This window comes from Monomorium pharaonis, chromosome 2 (assembly GCF_013373865.1).
Source record: "Monomorium pharaonis isolate MP-MQ-018 chromosome 2, ASM1337386v2, whole genome shotgun sequence".
Lineage (NCBI taxonomy): Eukaryota > Metazoa > Arthropoda > Insecta > Hymenoptera > Formicidae > Monomorium > Monomorium pharaonis.
In genome coordinates, this window is record NC_050468.1 from 23,864,634 (window position 1) to 23,882,390 (window position 17,757).

At 30.0% G+C, this 17,757-nt stretch overlaps 1 protein-coding gene across 2 annotated transcripts; it reads right to left on the bottom strand.

Moving 5' to 3' along the window:
* Positions 1-71: 71 nt before the first annotated feature.
* On the bottom strand, positions 72-17,446 carry LOC105831609 (CD109 antigen). 2 transcript variants are annotated; one of them, XM_012671844.3, is made up of 28 exons: positions 17,186-17,446; positions 13,681-13,754; positions 12,735-12,927; positions 12,387-12,611; positions 11,991-12,241; positions 11,568-11,726; positions 11,059-11,230; positions 10,758-10,949; positions 10,578-10,679; positions 10,366-10,499; positions 10,045-10,168; positions 9,219-9,362; positions 9,005-9,124; positions 8,872-8,926; positions 6,152-6,374; positions 4,759-4,876; positions 3,915-4,101; positions 3,598-3,758; positions 3,384-3,522; positions 2,923-3,041; positions 2,695-2,834; positions 2,365-2,584; positions 1,818-2,195; positions 1,571-1,720; positions 1,317-1,492; positions 876-1,047; positions 654-756; positions 72-502 (listed from the first exon to the last, which is right to left on the bottom strand). In XM_012671844.3, exons 1-28 carry the CDS (start codon positions 17,213-17,215, stop codon positions 297-299), a joined length of 4,467 nt encoding a protein of 1,488 aa, XP_012527298.1. In that variant the 5' UTR covers positions 17,216-17,446; the 3' UTR covers positions 72-296. The 2 variants fall into 2 exon arrangements, with proteins under 2 accessions (XP_012527298.1, XP_012527299.1); XM_012671845.3 differs by lacking the exon at positions 6,152-6,374 and adding an exon at positions 8,439-8,586.
* Between the last annotated feature and the right edge of the window lie 311 nt (positions 17,447-17,757).

The following is a 17,757-nucleotide window of genomic DNA, read 5'->3' on the forward strand; positions in this document are numbered from 1 at the left end:
TAAACGAAGATTTCATGCATATTATATATATATTAGAACTTTTGTGGTATAAGAAAAATAATCTCTGCTAATTAATAACAAGAAACATTATTGAGTTTTATTATAGACTTAGTATTATCATTAAATAATTAAATCTTATGTTAGTTTGATTTAGACATTTCGTAAAAAGATTATAATATCTTATATTTTGTATAACAAGTATATATACTTTGGTCGCAACTTGTATAGCTTCTTTACGTTATTTTGTTAAATTTAAAGTTTATAGTATAATGAAATTATTCTCAATAACAATATAATTACAAGTACTTATGAAGCAAATAGTAAAACGAGAGTAACATAAATTGCAAATATACACAAGCGTAAACATTGGACGCAGCAGCTGCCGTAGTATTGTCCTTTTGTTTACCAGGTTTCGAAACGCATATATCTTCGCAGTCTTCATCTTCGCAAAGGTCACACAAAGTTGTCTTTCTAGGCTCGTAAAATGCTCTTGCTCGTCTCGCTGCGCATGCAAAAGCATACCAAAATAGTAGTTGTAAAAATCTTATAAGCTGAGCTATATGTATATATATTTCTATCTTAGGAATCTCTTTTACATTTTTATAGCTTTACATTTTTAGGCCAAATTAGTAAAATATTTTCATTATACTTACACGAGTCATAATAATCATATATGGAAACTGGAACTGGTTTTTGCTTCGCTACTTTATGCGTCCTAAATGCAGACACAGTTGGGCAATATTCTTCTTTCACCATCTATGATAATAAATAATTTTCTTAATTATTCTTAAATTAATTAAATTTTTTATTACAAATATTTGTAGAAATTACTCAAGTAATTTGCATTATTTGGCAGTGATATATATTCATTCTACCTTGTCAAAGTATAAAACCACCATTGTATCACCATTTCTAGTTTCTACACGCTTTACATGTGATGATATTTCTAAACTTGGTAGCGAATCTTTGTCCACTGTGAAGCCAGAAGGTAGGCTTACTTCCATAACAGCCATATTACTTTCGTTTGTTTCCTCGGTTGGGACAAATCTGATGACAAATAAATAATAATTTGACTATAATCTTTGATTGGCAGAATCATATAATATATTGCTTTAAGAATCAAATTTCAGTAAATTAAACTGAAATATATATATTTTTTTACATCCTTCATTGCTAACCAAAACAAAATTAAAAAATTGCTTCTCTTTCATAATAATTCATATATATTTAAAAAAAAAGATTATACTTTTAAAGTTGTTATTTTACATTAAAAATTATTAAATTCAAACAATATTAAATACAACAAAAATATATACCCTGAGCATATCGAAAGTTGTAAATGATTAGCATTGGAATTTTTATCTACTTGAGGATCCAATGTAAACAACGGAAATGCTCCAGTGACGTTTAGATTGTACTGATAGGAAACTTGTACTAGTACAAAACCTTTACCAGTTGCTGTTATATTGACGTGTCGCGTTTTTGTAGGTAGCTACAAAAAATTCAAAAGTATTAACATTCTTACGTATTATATAATATGCGCATAATGAAACAATTTATTTAAACTTACTATCTGTTTTTGGAGTATCATAGAATTACCGCTATTTATGTTCATAGAACCTTGACCTTCTCCATATTTAAACGCGATTCGAATAGAATTCGTGTCCTTTGACAATTTTTCAGCAAGTTTCGCTAACGCTTGAAGTCCGATCACAGTGTCCTAAATTAATTCACGCATAATTTTGAATTAAATTTCGACTCGTCCTCTTTTCTCGTATACTTGAGATATAGTTTTTTTACTTGAAATAATTACTTACTTGCGTCGACGCAAAACCACCTTCTGTATTTCTTTGCTTGACAAGCCACTTCATTACGGGAATTGCGTCCGTGACTAAATTGCGTTTGAGATATGAGAGTAAGGCGTATGATGTCATTTCGACGTCGACGGAACGTGGTAAGGAATAGTGTGGATTTTTATTGTCGTTCGGAATAGGTTTGCTCCACCATTTGAGATCCCCTTTCGTCATAGCTTTTGATTCCAAAAAGTTAAATGCCGATGTCTCATACGGGTGCTTCGCCAAATTTAAGGCGTAGGCGCAAAGGCTCAATGCATACGTATCGTTTAATCCTTCCATATTACGAACGATATAATCAATAGCCTTGTTTATTGTGTTGCGATATTTTCCCATGGATTCCTGCGTCAATACGTTTGATTTTAATAATTGTGCCACATGAAAAATGTAATTTTTATTTTGCTTACTTTGAAATGACATTTTCAATTACACGTCTTTTTATATGTTTTTAAGTTAAATCAAATGAAAAGCTATTAAATTAAAAGATTAAATAAATAGATATTGTGTTTACCTCATTTTCGAGAAAAGCAATAAGAGTATATGCTGTCAGGGCGAGTCCCTTAGCGGCCCCACCCTGCATATCACGATGACTAACTTTTCCCACTTCGGGGAAAGAACCGTTTGGTGCTTGATTGTTGGACAACCACTGCAACGCTTCGTTTATGATCCTATCCTCGACCGCTATATATTCCGCCGCTTGCTTGAAAGATTTCGCTACGAAGGCTGTAAGCCTAGTGAACGGAATAACTTTAAATCTTATGACAAATATCTTAATCTTGAAATAATTAAAATGGATGATATAATTGTTAAATAATATATAGAACTTTTGTTTTGCGCGTACCATGTACTTCCGCTAGGATCTGACATCCCAAACGCGCTAAACGAACCATCGCTATGTCTGTATGTCAACTCCTGTTGGTAGCCGATGTCCAGATATTTTAACGCTTTGCTTTGCACGGCTTGCGTTAATTGATTCGTATTCTGAAAAGGATTTTTTTTTAAGTATAAGTTAAAGCATACGATGCGTATGTTATATAAAGGATTATTGGAAGGATTATTGTGTTGGTACCTTGAGGTAATTTAAAATCACGATATTCGGTACAAAATTGAGCATATTCTGCTCGCCGCAACCAAATGGCATTCTTATTAAATTTGCCAAGTTCGGGATACTAGGACCCAAGATATCACCTGTGTAATATACATTCGATGAAGAAAAGGGATATTTTTTAAGATTTCATGCGAAATAATCATAGGTATGCGTAGTACATATCACATTTGTCACATCATACATAATTAAAAAATTGCCAATTTTAAACTGGAAAATTTTATTTGTTGAGTTATATTGTTGTAACAAATAAGAAAATGAAATATGTGTATTAATAATACCATGCTTAAAAACTTATTATGGATTGACATTAAATTATGGATTATAAAAAGTCTAGAAAAAATTGAGATTTGAGGAGTAGAAAAAATCAATAAAAGTCTTATAAATTAAAAGCAACATTTACATAATCTAAACAATGTTATTACCAACTGCAGATATTTGAATGTTCTCGGATCCTGGAACTGCATTATTAGGTATGTTGATGGTGACATTTGCACTGGTTTGTTCAGCATTTCTTAAATCCAAAAATACTGCTTCGTTCTTGTATTGTGTTTCTCCCTCGGCCTTAAAGTAAAATAACGTTTATGCTTATTATCAAACAATCACGCAAGCAAAAAATGTAAAAATGAAGATCTTTACATTGACAAGTAACTTATGTTCAACACTGTCGCCAGCTAAAACGCTGCTAGCGGTCGCTTTTATAGTGATGTATCCCAGCTCTCTTGGAATAATCATGAATGACACACTCGAGGGGGAATTGGCTTTTATGTCAACTTTTTTTTTACGATATAACTCCAATTCTGAAAAATTATGATAACAATTTAATTCTATAAACTTATCGTAATTGGATTACAATAGTTATAAATTGTATACATTTATTAAAATTACTTATAAATTACAAATTAAAACTGTTATTGCTGTTGTATTTTTCTGGAGTTAAATAACGTTACACTTACTCGGTACATCGTGAACTTCATTAGAAACTTCCGCGAAGTCAAATTGTCCCTCGTTTGTTAACAGAACTTCGGCTGTCAAGTCTTTGTTCATGTAATTGAATACCACAATTTGTATCCCTACGATTTCTCCTCGTATTACCGAGTACGGCAGATTGACAGATATGAAGAAAGGTTTGAACACTTTCAACTAATAAACAGATAATAAATAATATATTAATAATAATAATTCCGTATTATATATATATATATATATATATATATATATATATATATAGCGATTATCTGTTTTATTTAGGACAGTTTTTTGTTTTACTATAATATTAGCTTAATTTGTTATTGAATTCTCACATTTAATTAATTAAATTAATTTAATTAGATAGGGATGTATAAAAAGATGATCATATATGTAATCATATATATAAAGTTCGTATGTGCAAACATATGTCGTCTCTTAATTTTTTATTTGTAATTGCAAAAGAACTTGTAGGCAAAAGTTTTGTGCGCGAAAGATTTATTGGCAAACGGTCTGTTGACAATCAATGCTATTGGCATTTAATTTGTAGACATTTAAAGTTTGCATTTATTGCAGATTAAAAGAAGAAATTGGTAAAAAATCCATAACATTCTAACAATTTGCAAAAGAAAAATGTTGAAATAAAACTTTAATAAAATTTATGCTCTGAAAAGATTTTGATTGAATTTGTTACTTACTTTATTATGGTAAATTTAATTATTAAATTTACTTCTCAAAAAATTGACCAAATATTGATTTATCTGCAATACATCTCTGAACTGTTTATATTATATTATATATAAATACGATTATATAGAAATATTACACAACCTTTCTGGGTTCCTCTATAAGACCTAATCCATGTGCATCATTAACAGAAAATGCAGTCAATACCCATGATGTGATTGAATCCGGTACAGTACGCCCTATTTCCGTTTTTCCATTATACCTGCAAGAGTACATGTACTTAATGTTTCCATAATCGCTCAACAAAATGAAGTATTTAGAGGATTCTCGTGTACCATCGTTTAGATAAAAAATAAACTGAAATATATGACAAACTGATCTTTGAAAAACAATGTTTCAAATAGTGATGAAGGAGATTATATTGCAACTTTCTAGTGAAGCGGCAATATATGTATAGATACACACGATACAAGCATGTAATATGTATGAACAAAAACATGTTAAATTCTTACGTTTGTATCCTTCACCTTTTACAAATGCACGTTTTATATGTAACAAATGACATATAAATGACGAACAATGTTACAAATAAAAATCGATTGTTCCTCTATGAATGGCATGACGCAAGACATCATTTTCTAAGAACTGAGATATATGCATGATACGCATAGAACAGGCCTTTGTAACGCAACTTACATTTACATTCTTGAGAAGTATGAGATCGCACCTTTACCTTGATCAACTTTCACGTAACTGTATAATGCACGTTATTTACAGATATACAAGGTGTAACTGGAACACACTTACAAAGGACAAACCGGCATTTTGCCTGTATCAAGATGAAGCAATTTTACTTCGAAACAATTTAGTCTTTTTTTCTTATTTATGTACACCCTGCATATACAGGATGATTCCTGTACGAGTAAACATAAAAATTGAAAGGGATATTCTTTCATTTATTTTGCATAAAAAATTTTATGTTACATTTAATATATTTTACTTGTCTTAAATGGACCACTCAAAGAAGGGTATTGCAAAAAGACTTGTTTTTGATGTTCATAAATTTTTTTTTCACTTTTTATCAATCTGATTATTAATAATACACTGTGTGATATATTATACATGTATTAATTTTAATGTAGACTACCCTATAATTTTCTCTGTTTAATTAGACTACCCGGGTTGCGATTATACAATTATGTGACTCACGTTTTTTTTTTTTGTAACATATTTTATTGATACTCGAAAATGGTTATCAATAATATATGTATGTACGTATACCAAATTTGTATAAATTTCACTAAGCGTTTTTCAAATTTTCAAAATTTTTGCAATTTTTTTCTTAACTTTAACATTTTGTATTTTGAAAATAAAGCAGTTTTGGATATAGGCTTTATAGAATCTTTTCCTTCTAAAATAAATTAAGGAATATATTTTCAATTGTTTGTATTTACTTAGGAATCATCCTGTACACCGATATATATATAGACGTGCATAAACACACTAAAAGTATACAAGAAGTACACGAAATAAATACCCTGAAGAGAAGTTTGTGAAAAGCCAGGTGTTTAAGATGTCATGCATTAGGAATACACGGGGCTTATTCCAGACAGGAGGTGGGATGCGAGAGAAGGCGTAAGGACCTGCCAGCGGTGGTCTTGTCGCTAATCTGTGCGTGACAGGTGGACCAAGGTCTGGTCGAAGCGTGGACACCCCATGAGGCGAGCCCGTTATTCTACCCTCCAAAATTTGTGGTAATCCTGCAATCCAATTCTGCATATTGTATTACACCAGCCCCGATCCTGGATTGAAATAAGTATAACTATACTCAAATATGACCAATACAATCTTAATGACTATTTTTCTAATCCACGATAGAATATGATTTCCTTCAGTTCAGAGAATGCTTTAGATCACCTCTTTCGGTTATAGTAAATATTAATTTAGAATTTTAGAATCAACTTTTCGTTAGTAAAACTTTGAAAAAACTTAATAAGAAATTTTCGACATTTAATTTACATCTTTAAAAAAACAGAAATGCTGATTTGTATTACTCAAGTTCCGCTTATTGTTAGTAAAGTTTTTTTTTATTAAAAAGAGTTATTCAACTTCACGTCTAAAATTTATTCACCAAAATCTTGTTTATGCTATATATTAATTCAGCAAATGTAAATATTTTAATGTTTTTCTCTAATTTTTGATAATGCTAGTTCTGGAACATTCTTTCTATATAGTCAACATTATTAAGAAGCATTGCAAATTTTCTTAAATTGAATTTTTTACATAAAATATGGTCATAAAATTATTTAATTTCAATGTATATAATAATAAATTATTACTATACATTGAACAATAACGGATCATTTAGAATAATTTTAATCTATAAGAAATTAAATACGATAAAAGTAAATGTAAATCTATATGATCTATTTCATTCCTGCATCTACTCTGCATTTATTGTGTTTTGAAATTCTTAGATTTTTTGCATCTATCTCTGTAAGCTTTTTTTACTAATTTTAAATAATAAATTTGATAATATTTTTATATAAATATTTTTAAATGACATGTAAAACTGCAGAATTATAATCTAAAAATTAAAATTTATTTACATAAAGAAAAGATAATCAAAAATAGATATCTGTTTAATAATATCAAAGATTATAGACAAGTAGACAATATTAAACATAACTTTGGATTGTATCCGAAGTAAATATATACTGTACATATACATTTAAGATTGTCAAAGTCAACATATACATTCACCATTATCAAAATCAACATATTAAATAATATTCAAATAATATACAGAATATAAAGCATATATGTACACAGCGTTCCCAAATCGATAAAAATCGACACTGAAATATGAAAAGATCCTGAAAAGTTGAAGATTTTTCTCCGCCACCATAAATTACCCAATGCCATTTCCCACCGCAATAACTTTTATGCGCAACTTTAATGCGAAGCATTCTAGCTTGTTATTCTTTGTACAATTTCTTTTACGTGTTAATATTTTAATGCAGTATATAAGTGTAGATTGATACCGGATTTTTTATTAAAATTTTTAGTCCAAAGACTAGATCATATCGCCATAAAGTAAAATAGTTCAGACATATTAAAAAGAACAAATTTATCTACAAGAACACATATTATGCTACAAATTATGCTACAAAATGAACAGTACGGAATGAATCCTGTTATTCAATTAAATGTTCAAGTGAATAATTTAAATAAAACTTTCAAGTAAATAATATTAATTGTTCATAAAAATTTACGAGTAGACCGCAGAATAATAAAAAAACAGTATCAAACATTAGTATTAAATTAAGATGTAACAATATATTTTATTTACATAATAATTATTGTTAATATAAGAATTTATATTTTTTTAATATAAAACAATAATAATTTAATCTTCTATAAAAAATTTAATAATTTTAAATTTCAATAAAATATTATATTTTCATTTTAATATTATAATAGTCGATTAAAAAATCCAATGTTTTAGTAATAATAATATCAGAAAATTTGAATTTTTGGTTTGGAAATATTATTATTTTTTATTTGATATTTTTTTCTCTCAACTTAAAAAAATTATTATTTGATAAATATATATTTTTTTTTATAAAACTGTACAAAATCTCTTCCTGTAAAGAGAGAGAGAGAGAGAGAGAGAGAGAGATTATCTTTATTTAAAATTATTAAATTCTTTAAAAAAGATTTTATATATTCTTCTTATATATGAGATAATGATTGTTAATTTGATACTGATTTTTTTTCTGTGTAGTGTGTGCATGGTAAATTTATTACGTCATTGGCATTACCCAGCGTCAAGCGTTTCCCAAAGCCAAGTTTCAGGGAAATTCTTGCGAACTTTGACCTTCTCGGGTGGTAATGCAGCAGTAGCCGGGCCTGAGAATCCGCCCGCAGCGGATGCATACATCACGTCTTCGAGACTAGATCTGTAGTATACTACACACATACAAGCTCGGTTAAAAAATATATATCTAATATGACCGAGATCGGCTCAACGGTCGATACTTTGATTAAGAGTTGATAAATCAAGATTAAGGATGTTATTTTCATGCTACATTATAAGTTTGAATACAGTTATTCTGATGTGTCGCATATTCTACGAAATACATCAATTTAGAAATACTTTATATTTAATGAATGTGCGCATTCTGTTTTTAAGTGCGCGTTAGTCTCTTTAAACTAAAAGTATAATTATCTTAAATTTTGCATTTCGATACTCACGTATAGGGAAGTTCTCGTGGACGTATGCGTTTGTGAGAATCACCACGCCAGTTTTCTGTTAGAGACATTTGCTATTTTAATCTAATTATCAAATAACAAGAAAAAATATATAACATCATAGAGCGTATTTTACCTCAAACACGTCGTCCGCTGTTCCTGAACCGGGCCTCCAGAGCGGACGGCCAAAGAACGCATCTGCGTGTGGTGATACTTCTGCCTTGTCGTACGACTGCAGCTCTTTATGTACTTGATCCTGTATGATAATTAATAAATGCAATTATAATAAAATGTACACATAAAACGTACATAAAAATTTATAAATATCACATAGTTACGTAATTACGTACATAAGAGATATCATTTCCGGATTTCAGCAATAAGGATCTCTGATCAACGCCTAACAATCCAACAAAAGAATTTGGTTTCGCAGATATCATAAGATTAACCTTGTCCCCAGGCTTAACTTCCTCAGGTGTTAGTTTAAGATCAACCTATATAACCAAATTACAATATTATCTGCATACCCTTTAATAGGGCCCAATATAACTAGTAAAGGAAAGAGTTATTAACTCGAAAATTTAGAGAAGATATCTTAATATATAATAAACTATTTTTTGCTATCCAAATTCAATCAGAAGAAGTAAACTCAACTCTATTAAAATATTGAAAATTGATTCATTTTTCATTTTTGTTTTATTATTAAATAATTGCGTTTTTATAATTTTTTAAAGAAATAGGTTTGTATCTACTTCTTTATCAGAATGCACTTATAAAGATGCACTTTTTTGTTACTCTATTTTTTTACATTTAATGAACAATAAGGAATGTTGAAAAAACGTTAATGAGTGCGTCCTAAAATAAATTTTTCTTACGAAATTTTGTTCTATTTCTTTGTTAGCGAATAATAGAACAAAAACAAAAAATAGACCAATTTTTAGAGATTAATTTTATTCTTGCAGGATAAATGCAAAAAAAATAATAGCAAAAAATAATTTGACTGTAGACCTGTTAGTTTTTGCTGTATTGCTACAGTGCCATGGTGCCATGCAGCAAAAACAAATGGGCCTAATTTATTAAGATATTCTCTTTCTATTTATTGTTAAATTTCATAATGTTTTGAACTTTCGAGGTAGAAAACCTTTCCTTATTTTAGAAACGCTGTAATAAACTCACATTATTTTGAAGGAATCCTGTGAGTTCAACGTCTAAAGAATCCGCTATTACTTCTCCATTTGTTGTATGCACATAGTATACAATTACATGTGCGGTAGGTGCCATGACGTACGTCGCTAAAAATCTGGAACGAGATTTATCTTATAAAATATAAATTTTTAATTAAAACTCAAGAGTTTTGAATGATCAAGTTTGTATGATCAGGTGGTCCAGTTTTAAACAAGATCGTAAATCTTTTTTGTGACCCGAAAGAACTTCTGAACTTGAGATTGCACTATCGGAAAACTCTAAGGGGTTTTATAAGTTTCTTTAAATACTTACTTAAATGATGTCGTATACTTTTCTTGCACATAGATCGATCCTGCATCTAAGATATCACCGCGACCAAGAATCTCGTAACTTATATATTTCAATGGTGCGGTAGAATTCACTTCAATTTCAATATAATTGTTCACCTTGCGAATTAAAAGATTGTAAGAATGTTAGAGTCGAAAAATTTCAACGCAATAATAAAAATGTAATAAAAAATGTACCATTGGTTTCTCCGTTTTCAGAATTGCTTGAATGTACTCGTTACTAGCAGACATAGCTTGATTAGTTGAGGGGAACCATTCATGAAGATTTAGATACTGTGCCTGTGCAGACATATAAAAACGATTAGGTATCGTGTATTTTGTAAATAATGCAAGAAGAGGTTTCATTGATAATTTTACCTCGATGTTTAACGGGAAAGAGATGTTATCTTTTGGTTTAGGCGGATAAAAGTCTAGTTGCACCATACCGTGCTGATCTAATTTTCTTGAGATATTTGAATACGCCGATTGATTATATGTGTACCCGTATGCTATTAAGACGTCATTTTTAGTATCCTGCACTGGCGATCCGTCGTGATATGTTAATTTTAACTACAAAAGATATGTATATAATATAGTATGCGCGCGCGCGCATAATGTATATGCGCGTATAATTTGAATATTCAAATTTACTTGTCGTGTGTTATAACATTTGACTTACGAAAGCGGTATACTTTAGACCCGGTTTGAAATATTCTGATGTTCTGATTAATTCCATCGTGTACTTGTGTTTATGAAGCGTTATTTGTGTTGAAGCATTTTGCCTTCTGGTAGTTAATTCTTCTTCCACCACTGCGTCAATCATGATGGGTCTTTCATATTCATCAGTCAATCTATAAGAAAATGTATGTATATAAATATAGTGCAATAAATAAATATATATATATATATATATATATATTTATTGCACTATATATATAATACTATTAATATATAATTAATTTCATATATAGAATATATTTATTTATTTACTTGATATTATGTTGAATTGTTAGAACATATTAATTACTATAGAATTAATTTTATTCATTATTAATATATTATTAATTTTTAATTTTAAGTAGAATTTTTTAAATGGTTTAATGTTTCAAGAAGCAAAAGGAAGAATCTAAAATGTACTGTATATAACATCACATATATTTGTAATACCAACATAATATTTATATTTACCTTAATTCAGACAATATATCAAAATCGACTGTAACTTTTCCATTAATCGGTATCACTTTCCTTACAGGTTGTTGGAAAATCGGTTGAATTACACCCGAAAAAATGTCTGGATAAGCTGTTATCGTAGCTTCACCTTTCACTGGCTTTTCATAAGCATACCTAAATTATGCGCACTTACAAATGAATACTTTCGGTCAAATGTGGCTTAAGTAGAGTCAAAAATATGTCAAATCAATAATTATTGATTCTTTAAATGATCAAATAAATTAATATTTTCTGAAATTTCTGAAAAACCACTTCTACAAAAATTTATTTTTGCATAGGACAGATTTATTAGATGCGGGCTGCATTAACGGAAGTTTTTTTTTTTCACAAAAAATATATTTTTCAAGAATTGCTCATATTGTTTGTATAGTTACTTACTTTGCATGGATAGTTGCTGTAACTTTTGATTCTTTGAATTGTACATGCTTCGGCGAATCGATTGTCACTTCGAAGTTTGGCAGAACGTATTCGGCGACTTCAAATTCCTTTTCAAACGTCTGATCACCGACGTTGGCAACAAGCTTCCATTTTCCTAATACTGGTTGCTGAGATAACTCCAATTCACTGCCAAAAATACCATGAGTCACTGGTGGCCGAATCCATTGCTTAATACGATTACCATCGCCATCCTGTGGTAAATTTTTTTTGATGTATTTGTACATTTTTAAGAAAAATTAGTTTTATTATTTTATTGTCATAAGTATTAATGTTTAAGTATTATATATAATACATTTTATATAATAAAAAATATATATGTATATGTTTTATACTTACAACGATGTATACTTCCGTTGGTCTCACAATGCTCGGTCTCAACCTCGAATCCAATATCATACAACGAAACATAACTTTGTGACCGGGTTTGTAAATCGCCCGATCGGTCTGAATAAAGACGGAGTAACTTTTATGTATGTACTCGATATCTTTCGATTTATAAAAATCAATACCGGATAGACCGCGTGCTGTGAGTTTGTATTTTCCCGGCGTGGTTTCGCCAATCTAACATAAGCAAACTCCATATGAATATGAATATAAAATTACAAGATAAATTACTGATAGTTTGTATCATTGTAAATAAAGAAACTTTATATAGGCATGTGTTCTACATAAGTTCATACGTACGTCTAATCGCAAAATCTGAGTGGAGTAAGGCTCAACGATTGCGGTTCGAGAAATGTTAAATATTTTCCCCGTATCGAGTTCGCCACTTAGTTCTACATATATCGTTGACGGCGTAGATACGCCGGTGATACTTGCCGCTACATGGTATTCTGAATCAGGACGTACCACTTTCGGAGCAATAATAGTGTAATACCTTAAAGAAGAATAAGAGAAGCTTCCTCATTCTAATCTCTTTTTCCACAATCCACTTTGAACTTATTTAAAAAAACTATCTATTGTTGGGGTATTGTTCACATTAAGTTCACATTAAGGAGTTATCTCACGTTACAATACAATCAAACATGTTAAACTTTCATATGTCGCAATGCAAACATGATTTTCTTCTTATAAAAATTTTTTTATAAAATTTTGTGAAATTTTATAAAATTTTGATAAACTTGATTAATTTGATAAAATTTCAATAAATATGCAACGAAATTTTATATAATTATATAATTATATTTCTGAAAAGATTACTTTCTGCGTTTAATGAAAAAAGATGGGTAATGCTTTAATGAAAATTCAATGTAAATATAATAAAATTTCAACAACAAAAATTTAACAATATTTAATAAAAAAATAATTTTATCAAAATTGTAATTAATTTTTAATAAAATTGCAATGAAAAAACTCGTTCTGTAAGACATATTCTGTACTGATAAATTAACAATATATTTTATTAAAATTGTAATAAATTTTAGAGAAAATTTTTTAGTTGAAATTGCAAGTCGAAATGTTTCAAAATAAACACAAAATTCAATAAAATTAATGTATTTAGAATTTTCATAAAAATTCTACCAGGAGTTATTATTATGAAACATCAACATGATCTTGATAAAAAAGTATTGTTGAATAAAATTGCAAGGTATATCTGATAGAGATATCTCATTTGTATGTTTGTACTTACGGCTCTGCGGCTACATTTGAGATTATTCCCGATAGCAATAGAATGCCTAGCCATTCCATGTTCCTAGAAAAGACCTGTAACAAATGAAAGATTGCATTTAATGCAATTGATGAAGTATATAATCATGAATGTATAATTATCCAAGTAAAATAAGAATTTTAAAAATATCCCAACAAAAGATTAATACTTTTTTGTACTTGTGGAATATCAAATCAAAATTTATAATTCAAACATAATTTATCTCAACTTTATTTTTGACTATTAAATAAATTTAAAAAATTTTAATATTATTTATAAGAATATAATATTAAAATAATATTCGCAAAATAATAAACCATGTTTTCTACAGAATTATCTTCCAAGATTTTGCAATAACAATGATAATCAATCATAATTTTTTCCACGAACGTTTTTACAAGTGAAAACTCAGAAAGCAGCGATAGCAAATGAACACATAAAAGTCAAGAACGTTAAACATCACGAGTAATTAAACGTAATTATGTACGTAAGTGACACAATGCACACTACGCACAGAGATATATGTCCATAATTATGTCGCCAGTTTCGTTCCTTTGCGAAAGTTTAGTTCGTCACAATACCAGTTTTTCCGGGAGCTTATTATGTATATTCGTCATCGTTAATTTTAAAGTTATAATCAAAACGAAGTAATTACTGGCTACTACTGAGAGGAGAGAAAGAAACGGCGGATAAATACCGCGACCGATTATTTCTCGAATTAAGTGTCGATATTGCCGTGTCGGATTGTGATGTCAGGGAAACGGAGAAAAAGAGAGAAATAAAAGCTGGGGAATTCCGACAAAACATACGGAAATATTTTTTGCACATTTACATCCGCGTGTTACATAATAACTCGTCAACGGAATCATTTCTCTTCGATGAACGTTTCTAAAGCGCCGCATTCGCAAAATTTAGTTTTTATAAATATTCATATTACGCAGATAAATTTTTCGTAGAAATATAAAATAAGGAATAAACGTCATGACAGTAGCAATGTGGATGCAAAAATTTCCTGCTATATATTTTATAAGCTTGCTTTATCATAACAAGTGCAAAGGTGGTAATCTCTTTGAACATTAAGCAAACATTGTAAAGAGATAAATTTGCTGTTGTATCCCGATGATGTAAAATTGCAGTTTTTTTTCTACAATTACTGCCACCAAACGTAAAACAGGTTCTTATCTCTAACGACTTTTAGATAACTTTAATAGCTAGTTTGATACTCAATACACATAAAATATTTAAGAATGTATGTGTTTCAAAGTATTACTAAATATTTAAAATTCGTACAGATTGTTTTATTATTACATTAAATATTTGTAAAATTTGAACATATTTTTCTTATTAGTTTAAAAGTTTATAAATTTTTTATTTAAAGTTTCTTTAATTTATAAATTTGATGAAGAAGTAGCATTACAAATTAAATTAAATGTTATACATATATTAACAAAACTAAAACACTGAAAAAAATGTAATATATTCAATAAGATATGTTATTGCAGGCTGCCAATATATTCAATCTAATAATATATGCTATTGCAGTATCAGCATTGTACTTGCATTAATAGCAAATATTATTGTATCGAGTATTTTATGTAATTGACAGCCCGCAATCACATATGTTATTGGTTATATTACATTTTTTTTCTGTGTAGATATTTGAACAAAAATTTATTAGAATCTATTTACTTAATTAAAAGTTATTTATCTTTAAATATAGTCTATATATATCTAAAAATAGGATTATTTTAGCTGCATAAGCCATTATAAGTCAAATTTTTTGTTATTTTTTCTTTGCAACTGATTTTAAAGTCAAAATTAAATTAAATTAAATTAAATTAAAAATTAGAATATTCTTGATCAAAATTTTTTGTTGCTTCGGAAAAAAAGAATAAATGTATGTTTTTAAATTTCGATAACTTTTAGCTGGTATTGTAGAACCATAACATTTTAAAATATTTTTTTATTACTTAAGACATCTATTGACAATACGACACATCCTTAATTACTCCTCTAATTACACGCATTATATCTAAGTGTACACTTTATATTATCTATTAGCATTAATAAAATTAATTTATACAAAAAGAAAGAGAGAAAGAATTGAATAAATCCGAATAGTTTTAATTTTACGTCTTTAATTGTATATTTCTGTTTCAATAATTTTGCGCATCACATTTTCATTTGATCAATATTTCTTTATACTTTACATTATTTTTAAAATTACATAAAATTTAGATAATGCAACTAAAAAAATTTAATTTTAAAAAATAATTTTCTTCTCTTTTTTGCGAAAAAATAACTTATACGCTACTAAGTACTACAAGAGACAAATATTAGATCAAATTACGTTCTTTAGTGCTGAGAGTCTCGTAACATTTGACACCTTTGCATCGCTCTGCTTCTTTTACGAAGAAACAAGACATAGTCATAAGTATTTTAGTTTTAATTTTGCGGGATGCTTCTTAATCATATTTAGTCTATTAGAGAATGTAGAATATATTATTTATATGTATTATTGAAATTATTTTTAAAAAAAGTATATATATATATGTAATTTTTATAAAATAATTTTTAATTTTGCAATGTTTGTTTTGTGTAAAAACATTTTTTTTAAATTATATAATAATACTAATATTATATATTAGTAGTAATTTTACTGATGAGATATATATTAACAACGTAAATATTGCATGTTATCATAAAAAAAACACCATAATAGTAAAATGCATTTTGTTTAAATTTAATATTAATTATTTTATTTCAGTAACGATAATATAAAACAATAATTTCCAAGTTGTTTGCGATCAAACAAATTTAAAGGATTTTTCATCAAACTAATAACAAATATTACATTCGAATAATGTTGGAATTTTATAATAATTAAAGATTTAGTTCCAAAGGTAAAGCTAAATTGGAAAGTCGCTATAAATGAATCATTTCTCTCGGCATTTCTCGCTAAGAAAAGATCAACCTCAAACTGATCAAAGAATCCATCGTTAAGACAATGCGCGGGAAGTGGGACACCTTGTATATGATAATAGAGCGAAATTTCTCAGCATGAAAGTATTCGTATTAGGCCATTCTACTTTCCGCTGGTTTACTCCGTAGATTGGGAAACCGATGGGATTTTTTAACTCACAACGGCCGACCCCGTCGAACGTCGATCCCGTCGATGAAATTCACCTGCCTCTACCGCCAGCGTATAGTTAGGCCCGTAAATTACTGACCGCATCGAAAGTATCGTGAAGCGATTCGTCGCTACGACTTCGTGGGACTTTCACCGAGCGAGGATTCAGGGCAATTGCGGCGACGGAAGAAAGAAGGAAAGAGGGCGTCAAATATACGCGAACGCAATTTCGCGTTGTCATCGAGATTGCTCCGAAGAAAGAAAAAAAAAAAAGGGAAGAGAGTCCTCTCGCTGCGAGGGGAACGCAGGTAAAGGAGGTCGCGTCATCGCGCGAAATAATTCGTCTCGGTGACTCACCTTGGTGGCCAGAGAGACGGAAGTGGACATAGACACATACACACACACACATACACACACACAAACTTCCTTCGCTGCACTGAATCGGCAAACCGGACGACGATCGTTAGCCGAGATCGCCGTAGACGGCCGTCGCGTTTTGCGTCTTTCGTGCGAGAAGTGGACGCGCGCGAAGAGACGCCGACTCTCGGAGGTGTCTCGGAGAGATGGAGAACGTATCCGCGCGCTCTTGCTAACGGCCCAACGGTTAAGCGAGTACTGACTCGCCACTACCAATCATGGCTGCAAGAAACCGGGCACAGTGCAGGTTTTCCCTCTTCTTCCGCCTCCACGACGACTCCGCCGCGCCGGCCCGCGGACGATCTTTACCGTTAGATAAAAATAACGCGATAATGCATCAGCTACAGATTCGTAGATTCTCTCATCTCCAGGCGAAAATCCTGCCTGGAGATGCGACGCGCGCTTACCATCCTTCCCCCCCCCCCCCGATGCGCTTGAGGTCCAGTCTCAAAAGATGCTGGGCAAAATGAAGTTTTACCGTTTTTGTACTGAGTCCCGCGCCCCAGGCGGAG